The 18042-nt window shown below is 38.5% G+C and overlaps 1 protein-coding gene across 6 annotated transcripts in view; it reads right to left on the bottom strand.

The window, feature by feature from the left end:
* PHKB (phosphorylase kinase regulatory subunit beta) overlaps positions 1 to 18042 on the bottom strand; it is a 202666-nt gene that overhangs the window by 33592 nt on the left and 151032 nt on the right. For all 6 annotated transcript variants that reach the window (XM_081215337.1, XM_081215338.1, XM_081215333.1 and 3 more), the window contains 9 exons: positions 16347 to 16402; positions 15739 to 15832; positions 10778 to 10861; positions 9956 to 10060; positions 8717 to 8799; positions 8420 to 8510; positions 1642 to 1703; positions 1395 to 1557; positions 205 to 286 (listed from right to left, as the gene is read on the bottom strand). In XM_081215337.1, coding sequence (XP_081071463.1) covers positions 205 to 286; positions 1395 to 1557; positions 1642 to 1703; positions 8420 to 8510; positions 8717 to 8799; positions 9956 to 10060; positions 10778 to 10861; positions 15739 to 15832; positions 16347 to 16402 — 820 coding nt within the window. The remainder of the gene's footprint in view (positions 1 to 204; positions 287 to 1394; positions 1558 to 1641; positions 1704 to 8419; positions 8511 to 8716; positions 8800 to 9955; positions 10061 to 10777; positions 10862 to 15738; positions 15833 to 16346; positions 16403 to 18042) is intronic.

Below are 18042 nucleotides of genomic sequence, written 5' to 3' on the forward strand. Positions count from 1 at the left end.
CAGAATCCAGGTTCCAACAGCATTCAGACAATCAGAGAAGGGGGTATGAATTTTCCTTTCAAAAGTTTTTTTTAAAAAAAGGTTTAATAGAGGAGAAAATAACTTGTAACATTTTAGTGGATATTCATTATGCATATTTGATATAAGTTCAAAAATAGAGAGGTCTTTTTATTTAAAAATGTTCTCTTAGACATGTACTCTTACCTTCCTTTGTGATGAAGTTGGGCCCTTCTCTTTTGAGCAGTATACCCAGCAGGATGGCTTGGCTAGCCAGACAACTACAGTCCTGAAAATATAAATCACTATGAGTAACTGTAATGAAATGGGTACAAGAATTACCACAGTAGGTAACTAATCATGAAACCACATGATGCAAGAGGAAATATTCTGTTATGCAATTGAGAAAAGATAAAATGTCATTGATATACTACCAAACGTAAGATGACATTATACAACTATTTATTTTAGCTATCTTGGGAACAGTGGGTAGGCAAGCTAGCTTCCTGGGGTAGTAGGATTTAATAATCAAATTTTCCAGGAAACAAGATAAGTAATGAATAGAAAATATGTTGTCGACAAGCATTAATACTGATTCTGCCACTCTCTGAGAGATTTGGCCAAGTCATTTAACCACTCTCTTTTTGACTTTACTTGTTCATAAATGGGAGACCACGTTGCTGTCAACCCACTGTGGAGAGAAGGATGAAAGGAGGGGATGTATGTAGACCACTTATTATATGCATTATGTTTTATGCCTACTATATCATATTCATGCTTATGTCGATCTATAGATAGTATCGGTCAATCACAAGAACTGGTATCTGACAGGTTATATATTTAGCCTACATGCTCAAATTTGTATGGTCTAATAAAATGTCACTGTGTTTATAGCTCTACCATTAGAATTTCATTTCCTTTGATAGGTACTATACCTTATACCCCCACCCCTCCTCCTTTAAAATGAAAATAACCTCAAGGAAGGTATAATACTAGGTTGCTAACATAATATTCATATGGATGTAGTTATAGGATTCCTTTCCTTGGTAACTGGAGAGACTCAAAGCATTACAGCTAAAAACTGAGACAGGAGAGAAGACCTGGGTTGGGAAAAGGCAACAAAGGGCACTGAAAGAGAAATCTGGAGATCCCAAAGGCAACTATACTTCTTTAATGGGTTACTCAAGACAACACACTCCTTAAGCATCTTTAAGACATCCACACTAATATCAGACCATGAGAACTACCTCTCATTACTGCCTCAGGTACAGACAGGCATCTACCTCCGGGTTAACTACAACCTTCTCTGGGAGGACAAGAAGAAATATGGTTTGCCCCTGGGAGTTCCTGCTCTGCCAACCTCACTCAGGGCCATGTGGGAATTGCATCTTCCTCACATTCAGTTTTTGAAGAATTTCATGGGTGGGTTTGTTTTTCCATTCAGTAATGGAGACATCTGGCTGCTGTTCTTGTTCAGGAGCATTGGAGGTGCTGCTTTGTCGTTTGACTTTTGAATGTTTGGGAACTTCTAGTTCCTCAAAACTCTTAAATTCTGGAAGCCTAGAATTTAAAAGAAAAAGTTTCAGATTCCCTGCATTCCTAATGTAATCTCAAGAAACACAATAATAACCTAAAAGAACTTACTCTTCTATGCCACTGATTTGTAAGAAGTCAAGTTGTTCTACCACAGCTCCAGATATTAGTGTCTGAAACGTGATTGAGAAAAGGGTCACGGCTCTTAAATTCAGCAAGCTGCAACCTTATGATCTACGTACATACATTTCTGTAAATATGTAATACTTTTTAAAAAGTTTACTGAAAAAATATACATGATTTTTAAGTAACTTCTTAAATGAGCATTCTACAATCAGATAGATTTTCACAGACAACAAAACCCCCTGAAATAGAACATACACATCAAGCTACAAGTTCATGAGTCATAATAAATAGCAGAATCAACATGAGATGAATTGTTTTTTCTTTCCATCCTCTTATTTATTTTTAAGCTCAATTAAAATTCAGTATTTATTAAAATGTTAGAAAATAAAATTTTGAAATAAAAAAACTCATGAAATACCAATGTTGTCTTCAGAAAAGATAATTATATTTTGGATTTTGCTATAGTAATATATTTCAGGGCTATCCAATGATGAGACACTGCCAACCCTCCATTTTTCATGAAGGTGTTGATTATTTACATTCTGGAAACCAATATTTGGTCATTTTATATTCCCTTAGTTCCTGATTATAGCTTGAGCAAACTAAATGAGGCCAAAGTTGAACACAGTTGTTTTCTGTCAGTGGTTCATGGTGAATGTATAAATGAATGATAACCCACAATGATTTTTAGCACTATGTGTCACTTCTAATTATCTGATGAACTGTCAAATAAAAGTGAGAAATGTACTGCCCAGAAAATAAGCCATAAATTATTTTAAAAATAAGTTAATTTTTCAGTCTTAAATATATTTCTTTCTCTATTTTCTCACTGTTCATTTCAAATGTGAAGCAACAGGATATAGGGAATGTTGCTCTTGTTGGCTAACCACCCAGAGTTGTGCTGCCTTCTCTTCTAGTGAAAACTCATAAAGTAGCTCATCAACAAAGAGCCACTACAAATCGCAGGATGGACATGTTACCAGCAATCGTACTAAAGCCTCCATGCAGAGTTTGAGTGAGAAAGGCCAAACATGCAACTGATGTGCACATTTTTACGTGGCCCAGCCACAGTCAGGGTCTGAGAGCAGTCTGTGCCTGGGCAGAGAGCAGTGCCAAGCACAATGGAAGTCTATAGAGTGATATTTCCTAGGATGCAGGCTTACACCTACACATACTGCTCTCTAATTAACTAATCTGTTAGACGAATATTTATTGGACACCGATATATGCCAAGCACTGCACTAGGTATTGAGGATATAGCATGAACAAAATTAAGTAGACAATAAACAAACAAAAACCTAAGTATGTAGAAAATATGAACAGACCAATCACAAGCACTGATATTGAAACTGTAATTAAAAATCTTCCAACAGGGCTTCCCTGGTGGCGCAGTGGTTGAGAGCGGCCTGCTGATGCAGGGGACGTGGGTTCATGCCCCGGTACAGGAGGATCCCACACACCGCAGAGTGGCTGGGTCCGTGAGCCATGGCCACTGGGCCTGCGCATGCAGAGCCTGTGCTCCACGACGGGAGAGGCCACAACAGTGAGAGGCCCGCGTACCACAAAAAAAAAAAAAAAAAAAAATCTTCCAACAAACAAAAGCCCAGGACCAGATGGTTCCATAAGCAAATTCTATCAAACATTTAGAGAAGAGCTAACACCTACCCCTCTCAAACTCTTCCAAAATATAGCAGAGGGAGGAATACTCCCAAACTCATTCTATGAGGCCACCATCACCCTGATACCAAAACCAGACAAAGATGTCACAAAGAAAGAAAACTACAGGCCAATATCACTGATGAACATAGATGCAAAAATCCTCAACAAAATACTAGCAAACAGAATCCCAAAGCACATTAAAAGGATCATACATCATAATCAAGTGGGGTTTATCCCAGGAATGCAAGGATTATTCAATATAGGCAAATCAATCAATGGGATACACCTTATTAAAAAACTGAAGGAGAAAAACCATATGATCATCTCAATAGATGCAGAGAAAGCTTTTGACAAAATTCAACACCCATTTATGACAAAAACCCTACAGAAAGTAGGCACAGAGGGAACTTTCCTCAACATAATAAAGGCCATATATGACAAACCCACAACCAACATCATCCTCAATGGTGAAAAACTGAAACCATTTCCTCTAAGATCAGGAACAAGACAAGGTTGCCCACTCTCACCACTATTATTCAACACAGTTTTGGAAGTTTTAGCCACAGCAATCAGAGAAGAAAAAGAAATAAAGGGAATCCAAATTGGAAAAGAAGAAGTAAAGTTGTCACTCTTTGCAGATGACATGATACTATACATAGAGAATCCTAAAGATGCTACCAGAAAACTACTAGAGCCAATCAAAAAATTTGGTAAAGTACCAGGATACAAAACTAATGCACAGAAATTTCTTGCATTCCTATACACTAATGATGAAAATTCTGAAAGTGAAATTAAGAAAACACTCCCATTTACCACTGCAACAAAAAGAATAAATTATCTAGGAATAAACCTACTTAAGGAGACAAAAGACTTGTATAAAGAAAATTATAAGACACTGATGAAAGAAATTAAAGATGATACAAATAGATGGAGAGGTATACCATGTTCTTGGATTGGAAGAATCAACATTGTGAAAATGACTCCACTACCCAAAGCAATCTACAGATTCAATGCAATCCCTATCAAACTACCACTGGCATTTTTCACAGAACTAGAACAAAAAATTTCACAATTTGTATGGAAACACCAAAGACCCCGAATAGCCAAAGCAATCTTGGGAAAGAAAAACGGAGCTGGAGGAATCAGGCTCCCTGACTTCAGACTATACTACAAAGCTACAGTAATCAAGACAGTATGGTACTGGCACAAAAACAGAAATATAGATCAATGGAACAGGATAGAAAGCCCAGAGATAAACCCACGCACATATGATCACCTTATCTTTGATAAAGGAGGCAAGAATATACAGTGGAGAAAAGACAGCCTCTTCAATAAGTGGTTCTGGGAAAACTGGACAGCTACATGTAAAAGTATGAGATTAGAACACTCCCTAACACCATACACAAAAATAAACTCAAAATGGATTAAAGACCTAAATGTAAGGCCAGACACTGTCAAACTTTTAGAGGAAAACATAGGCAGAATACTCTGTGACATAAATCACAGCAAGATCCTTTTGACCCACCTCCTAGAGAAATGGAAAGAAAAAGAAAAATAGACAGATGGGACCTAATGAAATTTCAAAGCTTTTGCACAGCAAAGGAAACCAAAAACAAGATGAAAAGACAACCCTCAGAATGGGAGAAAATATTTCCAAATGAAGCAACTGACAAAGGATTAATCTCCAACATTTACAAGCAGCTCATGCAGCTCAATATCGAAAAAACAAACAACCCAATCCAAAAATGAGCAGAAGACCTAAACAGACATTTCTCCAAAGAAGATACACAGACTGCCAACAAACACATGAAAGAATGCTCAACATCATTAATCATTAGAGAAATGCAAATCAAAACTACAATGAGATATCATCTCACAGCGGTCAGAATGGCCATCATCAAAAAATCTAGAAACAATAAATGCTGGAGAGGGTGTGGAGAAAAGGGAACCCTCTTGCACTGCTGGTGGGAATGTGAATTGGTACAGCCACTATGCAGAACAGTATGGAGGTTCCTTAAAAAACTACAAATAGAACTACCATATGACCCAACAATCCCACTACTAGGCATATACCCTGAGAAAACCATAACAAAAAGAGACATGTACCAAAATGTTCATTGCAGCTCTACTTACAATGGCCAGGAGATGGAAACAACCTAAGTGTCCATCATCAGATGACTGGATAAAGAAAATGTGGCACATATATACAATGGAATATTACTCAGCCATAAAAATAAAAGAAATTGAGTTATTTGTAGTGAGGTGGATGGACCTAGAGTCTGTCATACAGTGTGAAGTAAGTCAGAAAGAGAAAGACAAATACCATATGCTAACACATATATATGGAATCTAAGAAAAAAAATATCATGAAGAACCTAGGGGTAAGACAGGAATAAAACACAGACCTACTAGAGAATGGACTTGAGGATATGGGGAGGGGGAAGCGTAAGCTGTAACAAAGTGAGAGAGTGGCATGGACATATATACACTACCAAATGTAAAATAGATAGCTAGTGGGAAGCAGCCGCGTAGCACAGGGAGATCAGCTTGGTGCTTTGTGACCACCTAGAGGGGTGGGATAGGGAGGGTGCGAGGGAGGGAGATGCAAGAGGGAAGAGATATGGGAACATAGGTATATGTATAACTGATTCACTTTGTTATAAAGCAGAAACTCACACACCATTGTAAAGCAATTATACTCCAAAAAAATGTAAAAAAAAAGATTAAACAATGGATTAAGTGAAAGACTCATAAATGAGCCGATTAAAAATTGGAGAGCTGTCATTTATGTTCAAGATGTAGATATAAACAAAGACTTCACTGCTTAGTGATGGGAAGCCATTATCCATTGCTCTGACTTTCAAAGTGCAGTGTTGCATGAACTCGTGGTGCAGCATCTGTGCTGTCAGAATTACGCCACTTGTGCTGTCTATGTGAAAATAATCTGTGCTGTTGTAAGTATCCTGGACAATATGATAATGTACTATTTTATTGTCTTCTGAATCTGCATCGGTAGAGGGAGACAACCTGTGAAACAGCTGTCCCAATGAGAGATGTTTCTGATAATATACAGCACAGTGCAAAATCCCTGGCTCACCTCCCCAACCCTGCTCTCAGGACATGGAAGCAAAATGTATGCCCTTCAAGCAGAAGGCTAGATGTTTATTTTCTGGGGAAACTGAAGAGCAGAGGAGAAAAAAATATCCAGATATTGGCACCTGGGTTTTCCCCAGCAAAAAGGGCCTTTGGGGCTTCCCTGGTGGCGCAGTGGCTGAGCGTCCGCCTGCCGATGCAGGGGACGCGGGTTCGTGCCCCGGTCCGGGAGGATCCCACATGCCGTGGAGCGTCTGGGCCCGTGAGCCATGGCCGCTGAGCCTGCGCGTCCGGAGCCTGTGCTCCGCAACGGGAGAGGCCACAACAGTGAGAGGCCCGCGTACGGCAAAAAAAAAAAAAAAAAAAAAAAGGGCCTTTGCCACCAGACTACTTTACAAGTAAATTCATCATGACAACGATCCTTGTTCCCAAACACACAGCTTCCAATGAACTTTTATTCTTTCACTCTTAAAAATGAAAGGATAGCTAAAGATTACCAGACATCTGACAAATGTCTCCAACATGAAAGACTGAGCCCCCCAAAACAGAGAAAAAAAACCTGAAAGAGATAATGTAGTAAGGGAAAATTTCCAAAGCTCTCTAGTTAATGTTCTCAGAAGGATAAGACAAAATATAATACCCAGGAAAAAAAGGACAAGATACTATGACAGGGAAAATTAAAAACATGATAGCCAAAACACAAAACTCAACAGAGGAGCTACATGATAAATAACAAAGAAATTGCCCCACGAAGCATTACAAAAAGACAAAACAATAAAAAATAAGGGGAAAAGATAAAAACTTAGGTAAAAATCAATCAAGTTTGCAAAATATTAGGTTGGCCAAAAAGTTCGTTTCTGTAATATCTTATGGAAAAACCCGAATGAACTTTTTGGCCAAGCCAATACAAGCACCAGTGAATGATTATGTAAACATGCCATTTACCACATTACATACACAGGTCCCTCTTTATAAATTTTCCTCTTTCTTACTCAATATTGAGTATCTACTACATAAAAGAGTATGGAATGATCACAACTTTTTAAAGGAAATAAGTCGATAATGGACTACAATTTGAATAGTTTATGTTAAAGGTCATAAAAGGATATTAAAAAAGAAAAGTATCATTTCTGGTCTGAGTGATTCTGCAGAACTGGTCTTTAAAGTTTGGTAAGACTTCAAAGCCCAGTGATGTTGAAAGAAGGGAAGCTACTCCAGGCAGAGGAAATGGAGTGAGCAGAAAGGGGCAGAACCTCACAAGGTTGAGAACACAGTAAGTAATCTGTATTGGCTGAAGCAGAAAGAATGTTTAGTAGGAGATAACTGTGGACAGAGAGGCTGCTATGGTTATAGGGAACCACAAAGGGCTTCTGTTATTTAGGCGCTATGAAAATAATGCTGTAAACTTCTGAACAGAACAAGGATTATCTCCAGGTTGGACGTCACTGTGTGGTAGGGAACAGAGCACTGGACCAGGGAGTCAAAGAACCTGAGGTCATACAGCAGGTCACTTCGCCACTCTGGACCCCAGGTTCCTCAGATGCAAAACTGAGGTCAGAGATGATCTCTGAAAGTCTGAAATTCTGGTGGGAAACCACTGCAATCACTCAAGCGTCAGATTGGAGGGATCAGATAAATGGGGTGATGACAATAGGAATGGGAAGGTAGACAGGGAATAAAACCTTCAGACAGGGCTTCCCTGGTGGCGCAGTGGTTGAGAGTCCGCCTGCCGATGCAGGGGACGCGGGTTCGTGCCCCGGTCCAGGAGGATCCCACATGCCGCGGAGCGGCTGGGCCCGTGAGCCACGGCCGCTGAGCCTGCACGTCCGGAGCCTGTGCTCCGCAACGGGAGGGGCCACAACAGTGAGAGGCCCGCGTACCGCAAACAAACAAACAAACAAACAGAAAAAACCTTCAGACAAAAACCTTCCACAGAATATAATTAAGAAACATAGCTGTATCTGTGGATTAATTGTGCTGGAAACAGAAACACTGAAATTCAGAAGACTACCTGTAGACGATCAACATGAACTTTGACTCCTCCAACCACTCCGTTCTTAAAAGCTGCCAGCATATCTAATATGGGATTGAATCGGCTACCTCTGAAAAATATAAACAGATAAACAAAATGTGCATATGAGCAACAGAATGAGAAATTAATAATCTAGTACTAAGTACCCTTTACATACGCAAAACACTCTGTCACACGCTGAGATGGATATAAAAATACAAGGAGGCCCTGCTTCCAAAGGATTCACAGTGTTAATGGTGATGAGATGCATGCACCTCAACTCTTTCATCCACCTACCTTATATTGTCTTCCCGGATGAGAACAAGGAAAAGTGGATGTCCATGCATTTTCCAGTATTGCTTAATAAACTGTAGTGCATTCTATTAAAACATAAGAATGAGGCAGGATGTAATGGCACAGTATCTGAGCTGATCAGGATGCTTAACCATTAGTGGCAAAGAACCAACAAAACTCTTCTATATCAAGATAATTCACAATCAAACCCTGGATAAGATAGACTACTTAGGGGTAGAAATGTTCTAATACATACAAGTTAAGCTAGAAACCATTTTGATTTTAAATTTCGTTCTTAAAAATAGTCAAATCACACATGTTTTAAGGCTGCACCCCCCCCTTTTTTTGAGGCCTAATAAATACAGTTCGAGAATGGTCCCAGGAAAGGAAAATCAACCCAGAAGATTAATTCTCACTCCACGTTACTGTAGATTTATATTACAGCTGGTAGAAGAGATTGGGGTGAATCTATACAGACCATTGGAAACATGAAGAGTTCCTTACTTGACTCAATTTCTATTATCATTATCATCATCATCATCATCATCATCATCATCATCATCATCCCATCACAGACATACATAACACTTCACTACGTGCCAGGCACTATGCTGAGGGCTTTGCATATATGAACTCCTAATCCTCAGGGCAGCCCTATTCAGTTATACAGATGAGAAAACAGGGACACAGAGAAGTTAACTAAGTTGCCCAAGATCACAGAGCTGGTAAACAGTAGAGTCAAGATTTTAACAAATGAAATCTGGCTCCAGACTTCATGCTCTGGGCCATGACCCTAAGCTTTTCTACTCTGCAAATGAAAAAGGGAGTGGAGGAGATTTTAACTGAGTGGGTATAATGAGTTAGGTGAGGTTTTACTTGAAATTCTTCATAAATAAAATCATTTTGGTAACTCAACTTTTGTTCAAAAAGGGATAAACTTACTGTCGTATGAACATGGTTTCCAAAACAGTTCCCCCTCTGCGTTTACAACTACAGTATATATCCTTTCATTCCATTTGTAGAAGGTAGACAAGTCATACAACTTTATATAAAACAGAATACATCTATTATTCTAATGCTGCAAGTAATTTAACTCCCCAAAGCTATGCAGATGTTGTTTTACTTTCATATTTGATACTGTATTAACCCAGTATCATAGACCCAGGAGCACTTAACAACATATGATAGAAATCACTAGAAGCAAAGTCATCCCATTTCAATTAAAAGGTGTTCTGAAGCTACCTTTATGTCATCTATCAGCAGTAAAACATCTTGAGACATGTAGAAATCACTTAGGTCAAAGATGATAGGGTAACAAACCACAGTCTTTCCTAGAATGCGATAAATCTGTAAGGGATAAATTTAAAAAATAATAAAAAAATAAATAAAACAGACCAAAGGCAAACGTACAGTACTATAAGTCCTAATAAAAATTAAAACTGATGTTTAATTCTGAATAAGCAAACAAAATAATCTTATAAAATCTACATAATATTAAGAAGGTACAGCTTCTTGACTGACTCAGTATGCTAATAAAGTAGTCCACCTCTACTATAAGGGAAAAAGCCTCCGTTTGAGTAAATACTACTATAATCAGGTATCTTAGAAGGCTCAGAAACAATAGAGCAGTGAGACGCTTATCTATTTTTAGAAGAGTTTGTGGTATCACACAAAACTAATTATTATTATTATTATTATTTTTTTTTTATTTTGCGGTACGCGGGCCTCTCACTGTTGTGGCCTCTGCCATTGCGGAGCACAGGCTCCGGATGCGCAGGCTCAGCGGCCATGGCTCACGGGCCTAGCCACTCCGCGGCATGTGGGATCTTCCCGGACCAGGACACGAACTCATGTCCCCTGCATCGGCAGGCGGACTCTCAACCACTGTGCCACCAGGGAAGCCCCAAAACTGATTATTGATATTTACTTGTAGAAAATAATAATTCAGATAATTAGCCCAAGTATATGATGAAATGTGAGAATGGATGCATAGCAGGTCAAACATCATTCCCGTCTGTGGTATTACAATCTGAACACTGCTCTACAAGGAAATTTCATGAGTACCTTTGATGTACCGAGGCAGCCAATGGGCCTATCTGGCCTTCCGCAGAGTCCTAATTTTTCATTGATTCCCAGATGGAAATAAGCCTGTAAGACACAAATGTGTAAATCAGAGCCAGACAAAAATTCATGCTTTTCCTTTTTTGCCCCCTTTTCCCCCCTCGACTAATGCCTTGCTAATTTCTGATTTCTCCAGAGAAAAAGAGGCCAGGGAAACTTTATTCAATGAACTTGTAGGAAAACAAGCCAGCTAATGACATCAACTTAGATTTTGGGGCACTGGGAGATTTGAGAGCAAAAGTTTTACAGATCCATTTAGCAACATTCTAAAATTTGACATTGTTCTTACACTGTCATGTCATGAATTTATATCTTGCATGGTTCGATCTGATTCATACAAGCACACAGAAACAGATGCTTCCTCTGTGATAAAAATTTTGGCTCTTTAAAGTTTTAAAAAACAGGGCCACGTAACTTCTACCAGATTCCCACCTTCAAGTATTTCCCACCAACATGGAAATGTCTTTACTGATTTTTCCAATTATATGAATTTTATGAAAAATTTAATACATATGCTACAAGTGAATGGTCCTGTTACTCTCGTAACCCCTTAGGCAACAACTATTTCACTTTGGTATGTGTTAAAAGGAGTGTAATTTATTGTGTGATCCCTAAGAAACACCAGAAGCATAAGACAGGGTTATAGATTTTTAACAGTGCATAGATAAATACCCATATCACATACACAAATATATGTATATATATTTACATAAATGGGTTCATATACTATATAATCTGGTGTTCCATTTTTTAAAATTTAATATTGTTTTTCTACAAAGTAAAAACAGATAAACTTGGAATGAACTAGGGGTTAATCAGTGCTAGAGCCAAGCTCTTAATCCAATCAAGAAGTCTCCTTACCCTATTTAACATGGATCCCCTGATGAAGGCAGCTCCCAATTTTTTGTTATTTCAAAACTAATTCTGTAACCAGCTTTGGACAGTATACTATTACTTCTGCAGGATAATTTCTTAGACTTGATGGATCAAAGAGAATATACATTCTCTTTCAAACATACTGCCAGGTTGGTCACCCTCCAGAAATAATGGACCAATTACTTCGACATTAAATGTGCATAGGCCATTTTTGTCACTCTCTTGAGTCACAATGACATTTCATTTTAGTTTTAAACAACTGTATTCAAATATTTTGTGGTGGACCACTTTCCCATATATTTAATAGCTATTTGTATGTTCTATGCACTTTTTCCTTTTTTCCCCTGTCTACTGGGCATTTGTCATTCTTTTTCATTTGTAAAAGATCTTGGTATGTTAAGAATATTGCCGTTTTATCAAATATTTTACTCAATTTGCTCATCTTCAATGTTGTTACGAAATGTGAGGATGACTGCATAGCAGTTCAAACATCACTTCAGCATTTGGTATTTCAATCTAAACATTTTTCTACTAGGAAATTTCACAAGCACCTTTGATGTGCCAGGTTGTTTATGCTACCTTCAATTATATTTAGTTAAATCTGTCAATCATTTTCTTTTTTTTTTTTTTGTGGTACGCGGGCCTCTCACTGTTGTGGCCTCTCCTGTTGCGGAGCACAGGCTCCGGACGCACAGGCTCAGCGGCCATGGCTCACGAGCCTAGCCGCTCCGCGGCATGTGGGATCTTCCCGGACCGGGGCACAAACCCATGTCCCCTGCATCGGCAGGCGGACTCTCAACCACTGCGCCACCAGGGAAGGGAAGCCCATGTCAATCACTTTCTTAATCTCTTTTTGCCACTAGTGTTACTCTACGAATGGACTTCTCCTCACAAGAGTTGTAAACTGTTCTCCTGGGGTTTTTTTTAGTGATTTTATATCTAAATCATTCAAAAGATATTTAAATCTTTAACCTGTCTGGAATTTATTTTTGTATCTGATGAGAGGTAGAAATCTAACCTAATGGAAAATCAAACCAACTGTCTCTACACAATCTACTGATTATCATTTGAACTGATTTCAAATATCAGCCTCAACGTATACAAAATTAATGTCATCACCAGAGCTCTGTGTTCATTCTGCCATGGTGCACACATGTGTGTCAGAGTTAGCTCTGTCTCCTTCTCCTTCTGCATTGAATGTTCCTAGAAAATAGCGCCCCCTGAGTTGGCACTGTGCCTGGCATACAGCTGGTGCTCAGGAAATACTTGATGGATGAATGAGGGAGCAAGTGAATGTCCTCCTGAGCCACATGTGCATGCATATTAATTCTGGAACAGCAGTGGTTTTAGACAAAGTCCACTGGCTAGAAAAAGTACTCTGTAAGCATTACATAGCATTGTATAGCTACACTGAAACTACAGTGCACAGCACTAGATGGAGACCACTTTCCCTTAAATTAATATTTATGTCTAAACTACTTCAGATTTCTTCTTTTAGGCAAATGATTATATTAATCAACCATGCACAAGTTAAAATGTACTGATCTAGGTAGATTTAAAGGAAATCTTTAAATACTACTCTATTACAGTAAAAGCATTTTCCTTAACTTTCTGAACCATGGTAGAGAAGGTCTATGACAATTAAGTAATCAGATGCAGAATGCTCCCTGAATTCTAGGGTACAGATAATACCATCCCTACATTGTACACATTCACACCATTTAATGCACTGAAACAAATAGCAGGGACCAAACCTCCTGGAAGTACAGAAATACTTCATTCTAGATCTGCACTGTAGTCAGATCTCCCATGAGGCAAATCAAACCACAGTTACCACATTATGAAACATTAACCACACACAGTGAAAGCCTTACCCTCAGCTGTCTGCCCTCACACCCTCTTCAGTGGGCTGAAGGAGGGTGCAACTTCTCAGAAGAGAATAAGCAGCCATTGGCATAAGAATATGTGTATTAACTAAGATTTGAGGGAACATTTTCACTTTTAAAAGGTAGACTATAAGAAGCAATGTAGTCGGCAGTATATCTTAAGGGTGAATCCCAAAATGCAGCTAGCTTGAAACACAGAGGCTGTAGCCACAGAGAATTTTCCATCCTGACACGTGCACAGAGAAGCTGGGCTCCTGGTCACAAATCTGTCTTTTTAGCCACAACACACACCCAAATTGTAAATCATGCGTTAATGCCATCTTTAAAACAACAAAGTATAAAATAAGGACCTGTTATAAGTCTTCACTTTGTAACAGAATGCTTCCTATCACCTCTGTGACTCCTCAGCACCTTGTACTAACATCTATCATAGCACCGATCAAAGTGGATTGTCATTAACTATTTTTTCTGTCATCCCAACAGACCCAGAGGTCAGCGACTGAGAACAGGGACAGAGTCATTTTATCTGTGTGCCCCACGCAGTACTCTGCACAGAACAGGTGTTACTGATAAATGAATGAATAAAATGCCACATTCAAGTTATTTGGAGCCACGTTGGTCTCTTAAATCTTGATTGCATGTTGTCTGGTAGAGTACAGATGCTACCAGAAAGAGGTGCTAATATACATTAGGCCTGAAGAAACAGATTCAGGTTAATTTGTTTTGAGAGCATATTTATCAAAGAATAATAACAGTTGTCACCATTCTCTGGAGCTTTCAGTGAGAGACCATAAAAGTGTATCAGCAAATACAGCCTGCACCTGAACGTTAAGTGCACAGTGTTACAACCTTAGATTTTCTGCCCTTCCATATAGCCTCCTCTCCTTGCCTTGTGGATCCTTACTTCCCTCTTGGCCTCATTTAGCCTCTTCTACAATGAAACCTAGCTTTCCATCGTTTACTTCTTAATGTGATTTTAAAGTGTTACCTACTCCAGGGTTCCTTGCATTTTTAGCCATGTCTCTTTAGTCGAGGGGGAGAAAAGAGCTCTAATTTGTTAAGGACTTTTGAAGAGCTGGTGCTCTGGGTGACCTAACACCCAGGTTCTGGTTTTGTTGCCAATGCATGAAGTCCAGTCTGATTAGCAACAACTCTGGGGCCTTGCATTTTCACTGCAATGTGCACCTCACTTCTCTGAGCTTTTATTCTTTGTTGTAACATCAAGGTTTTAATCAAAAACATTTTTACCAACTTAACTGACTTAATCTTGATCACTTGAGAGAGACTATTCTAAACATTTCCACCAAACCCTGCGGACTTTGTTCCTGTACTGTTTTTTGTTTTGTTTTTTTTTTTTGGCCAGGCGGCATACGGGATCTTAGTTCCCGGACCAGGGATCAAACCTGCGCCCCCTGCATTGGAAGTGCAGAGTCCCAACCACTGGACCACCAGGGAAGTCCCGTTCCTGTACTGTTTTTAATGATTACCAAATAAAAACAGTGGCTTAAAAATAATTAGTGGAGATCAACAATTTCCCATCCCTAATGAGCAGTAATATTCCTAAACTCAGGCATATGCTGCAGGGCAGTGCATACAAAAGGCCTCAGAAGTCATCTTTTAATCCAATCCAATATGTATGTAACTGCATCAAAGATAAATTCAGATGTCACTTTATAATCATTTTGAGACCCAGCAAACCAAAGAGGGTAGGAATTACTTCAGACTCCAAATAGTAAGGCAAGAGAAAAAGGGAAGTAGTTATTACCAATAATATTTAGGTGAGAAGATTTCTTTAATAGTTAATAAAAGGGAAAATAAATCAAATGTAAAGGTTAATTTTATACACCACTACTAAAATTAAGGCTGATTTGTTATTTAAGTGGTCAGTCCAGGTTTGTAATAGACTTTCGCAAGGAGCAGAAATCAACAAGACCTATGAATATAATGCACACACACAATGCAGTTGTGTTTCAGTAACAGTGTCTGATAAAGTGGCTCTCTCAGCTTAATCAGAAAGACTTTGGATCAATAACCCTATCTCAGAATTGGATTTTTAAATATGCTTCTTGACTATAAACTAAGTCTAATCATCATGCTCTAGTACCTACGCAAAGGAGACGGTAAAGAAGCAGAATCACTTACTTTCACAAGCTCCTGCTGGGCCCAGATCTGAATGGGTTCTACCTGTTGAGGAGTTTGAGTCTGAATACCATATGTGTTGAGGAAAACTTGAAGGCTAAAAAACACAGGGAAAAAAAGAGACATTTTTCAGTAATGCATTTATATGGACAATGGTGAAGGAGGAGGAGAAAAGGGGAAAGACTATGCTAGTTTGGAGCACATTATTCATTTGTTAATGTCAGCAATATGTCATCTGCACTGGAATCCAGAGCCCTCTTGGGTTCTTAACAAAGCATCAGCTGTGAGCTTTGGGGGCTGGCAGAGAGGTAAGCACTAACTTGGGGGATCCCCATAATCTGTTTGCATTAATTTCTCAAAACTACACACCAGGCAACACTGGCACTGGTCATAGACTTTAATTAATATTAACACCAACTAAAACAAAATTATTTTTAAACATGAAAAGGATGTTATTCTGACACTTAAAGTGACATTAGTGACATCCTTGAAACCCTGTGAAGGGGTCTATGAAGTTAATTTCTACCACCACACTCGATATTATAAGCCTAAAGCAATCAATCCCCTTCCCTCCCCCTCAAAAGAACACGCCACCCATCTGGATTTCATACCGTTGGCTTTCTGCTACGAGCGCTACATAAACAACCAAATCATTTTCCAGTGGGCCCTGTAATACAGAATAAGGGAGGGGGGAAACATTTTAAAAGATCTGGTCATCATCAACTATAATGAGAATCAAGGACAATATTAACCATCTCTAAGCAGTTCATTAAGATGATGGACACCAGCTGGCTCTAAGCCGTTGCCTCTCTTTCCCTGCTCTCCACTGCCTACTAATCAATTTGATGGTGTAGACAGAGTAATGGAACACCAAGGAATGGAAAGCCATAAATCTCACCACTACTGGAGGGGCTAGCCTGTCAGGGCTATTTTGAACGATGCATAAGAGTAGTTTGGGGACCGAGAGTCATTTTCCATCATTTAACTATGAAGGGAAGAGTGGGAACTAAAAATAAAAACCTAACTTACGTATTCTCTAAAAAAATGACTGTGAGTTAAAACTGTTCATTTGACATCTTCACCACATAAAGTTATTCCCTTTCTTGTTAGCCAGTTTTCCTTTGGCACCTGATACATCAAAATAGCTTTATTCTAATATATAGCTTCTATGGTAGAGAATGAACTACCCAGTTGACTATATAATTACCACCATGTTAGTTAAATACAAGCTGTTGGGCTTAATAGTTCTAATCAAACATAGTGTTGGATATTTGCTACTTTTTGTGTGTGTGGAAAAGATTCACTATAGCATATATTGTGCATAGCTAAAATGAATCCAATTTTGAGCTTCTATAGTACTAACACAGAACATTAAGAAGCACCAATAAATTACAGTATTAGGAAGCTCTGAAAATTGTGATCAAATATAATTTCTTCATAGTAATGAATCCAACATTCCCAATAGTATGCTGTAAAACATTTGATTTACTATCAGTCAGTTCCTCTCTATGGTATTCAATATGTCAGTAGAATTTATGTATGATAGAAGGCAAGAAATACCAGAATACATATATCAGCAGTAAATAACATACAAAGGATGGTTCCCAGAATTATCATGAAAATGCCATTTCAGGCAGTCTTCAATGTGATTTAAATGAATATATAAGGAAAAATATGATGGAACAACCTCACAGAAATAAACAGACATTAAAAATGCTATAAATTCTATTTTTATTTGATAAAGACTTTAAAAGTTGATGTTACTCAAAAGGATGAGAAAAAGTAATTATTCAGAATCTTGTCAAGATTTCTAACAAATGAAAACATTAAGCTTTATTTTTCTTGGATGAAATCTCCCATTCATCAAAAGAAGTAACCCTAGAGTGGGCCATTATCTATAATCTTCAGGGCAATTAGAGTTTTTAACTAAAAAGCAAGTGAATACATACATTAGAATGCAGATGTTATTCCACTAACAATAAATAAGGCAGCTTACAGATCCTAATTGGTAAACTGGTTTCTTCTTTTTGAATCACAGTCCTGTTTAAGACAATGTTGTTTCTATTTGTATGACAGGGCGCTCAGATCTAAAATGCCCACTACACATGTTGAATCATAGTGAGCATCTGATTAGGAGACTATTCGATGGTTGAAGAACTCTTTCATTTGAAAAGTCAGCATTTAGGAAAGTTCCAGTTCACAAACTATCTACCATAATGAGCTCAGGCCTTTAACCCCAGCCCAAGCGGGACGCTTCACCCCATTTCCACCCACAGAAAGAATTGTGCGTGGCCAGTCCCACCCCAA

This window comes from Mesoplodon bidens, assembly GCF_964165515.1.
Source record: "Mesoplodon bidens genome assembly, chromosome: 18".
NCBI lineage: Eukaryota > Metazoa > Chordata > Mammalia > Artiodactyla > Ziphiidae > Mesoplodon > Mesoplodon bidens.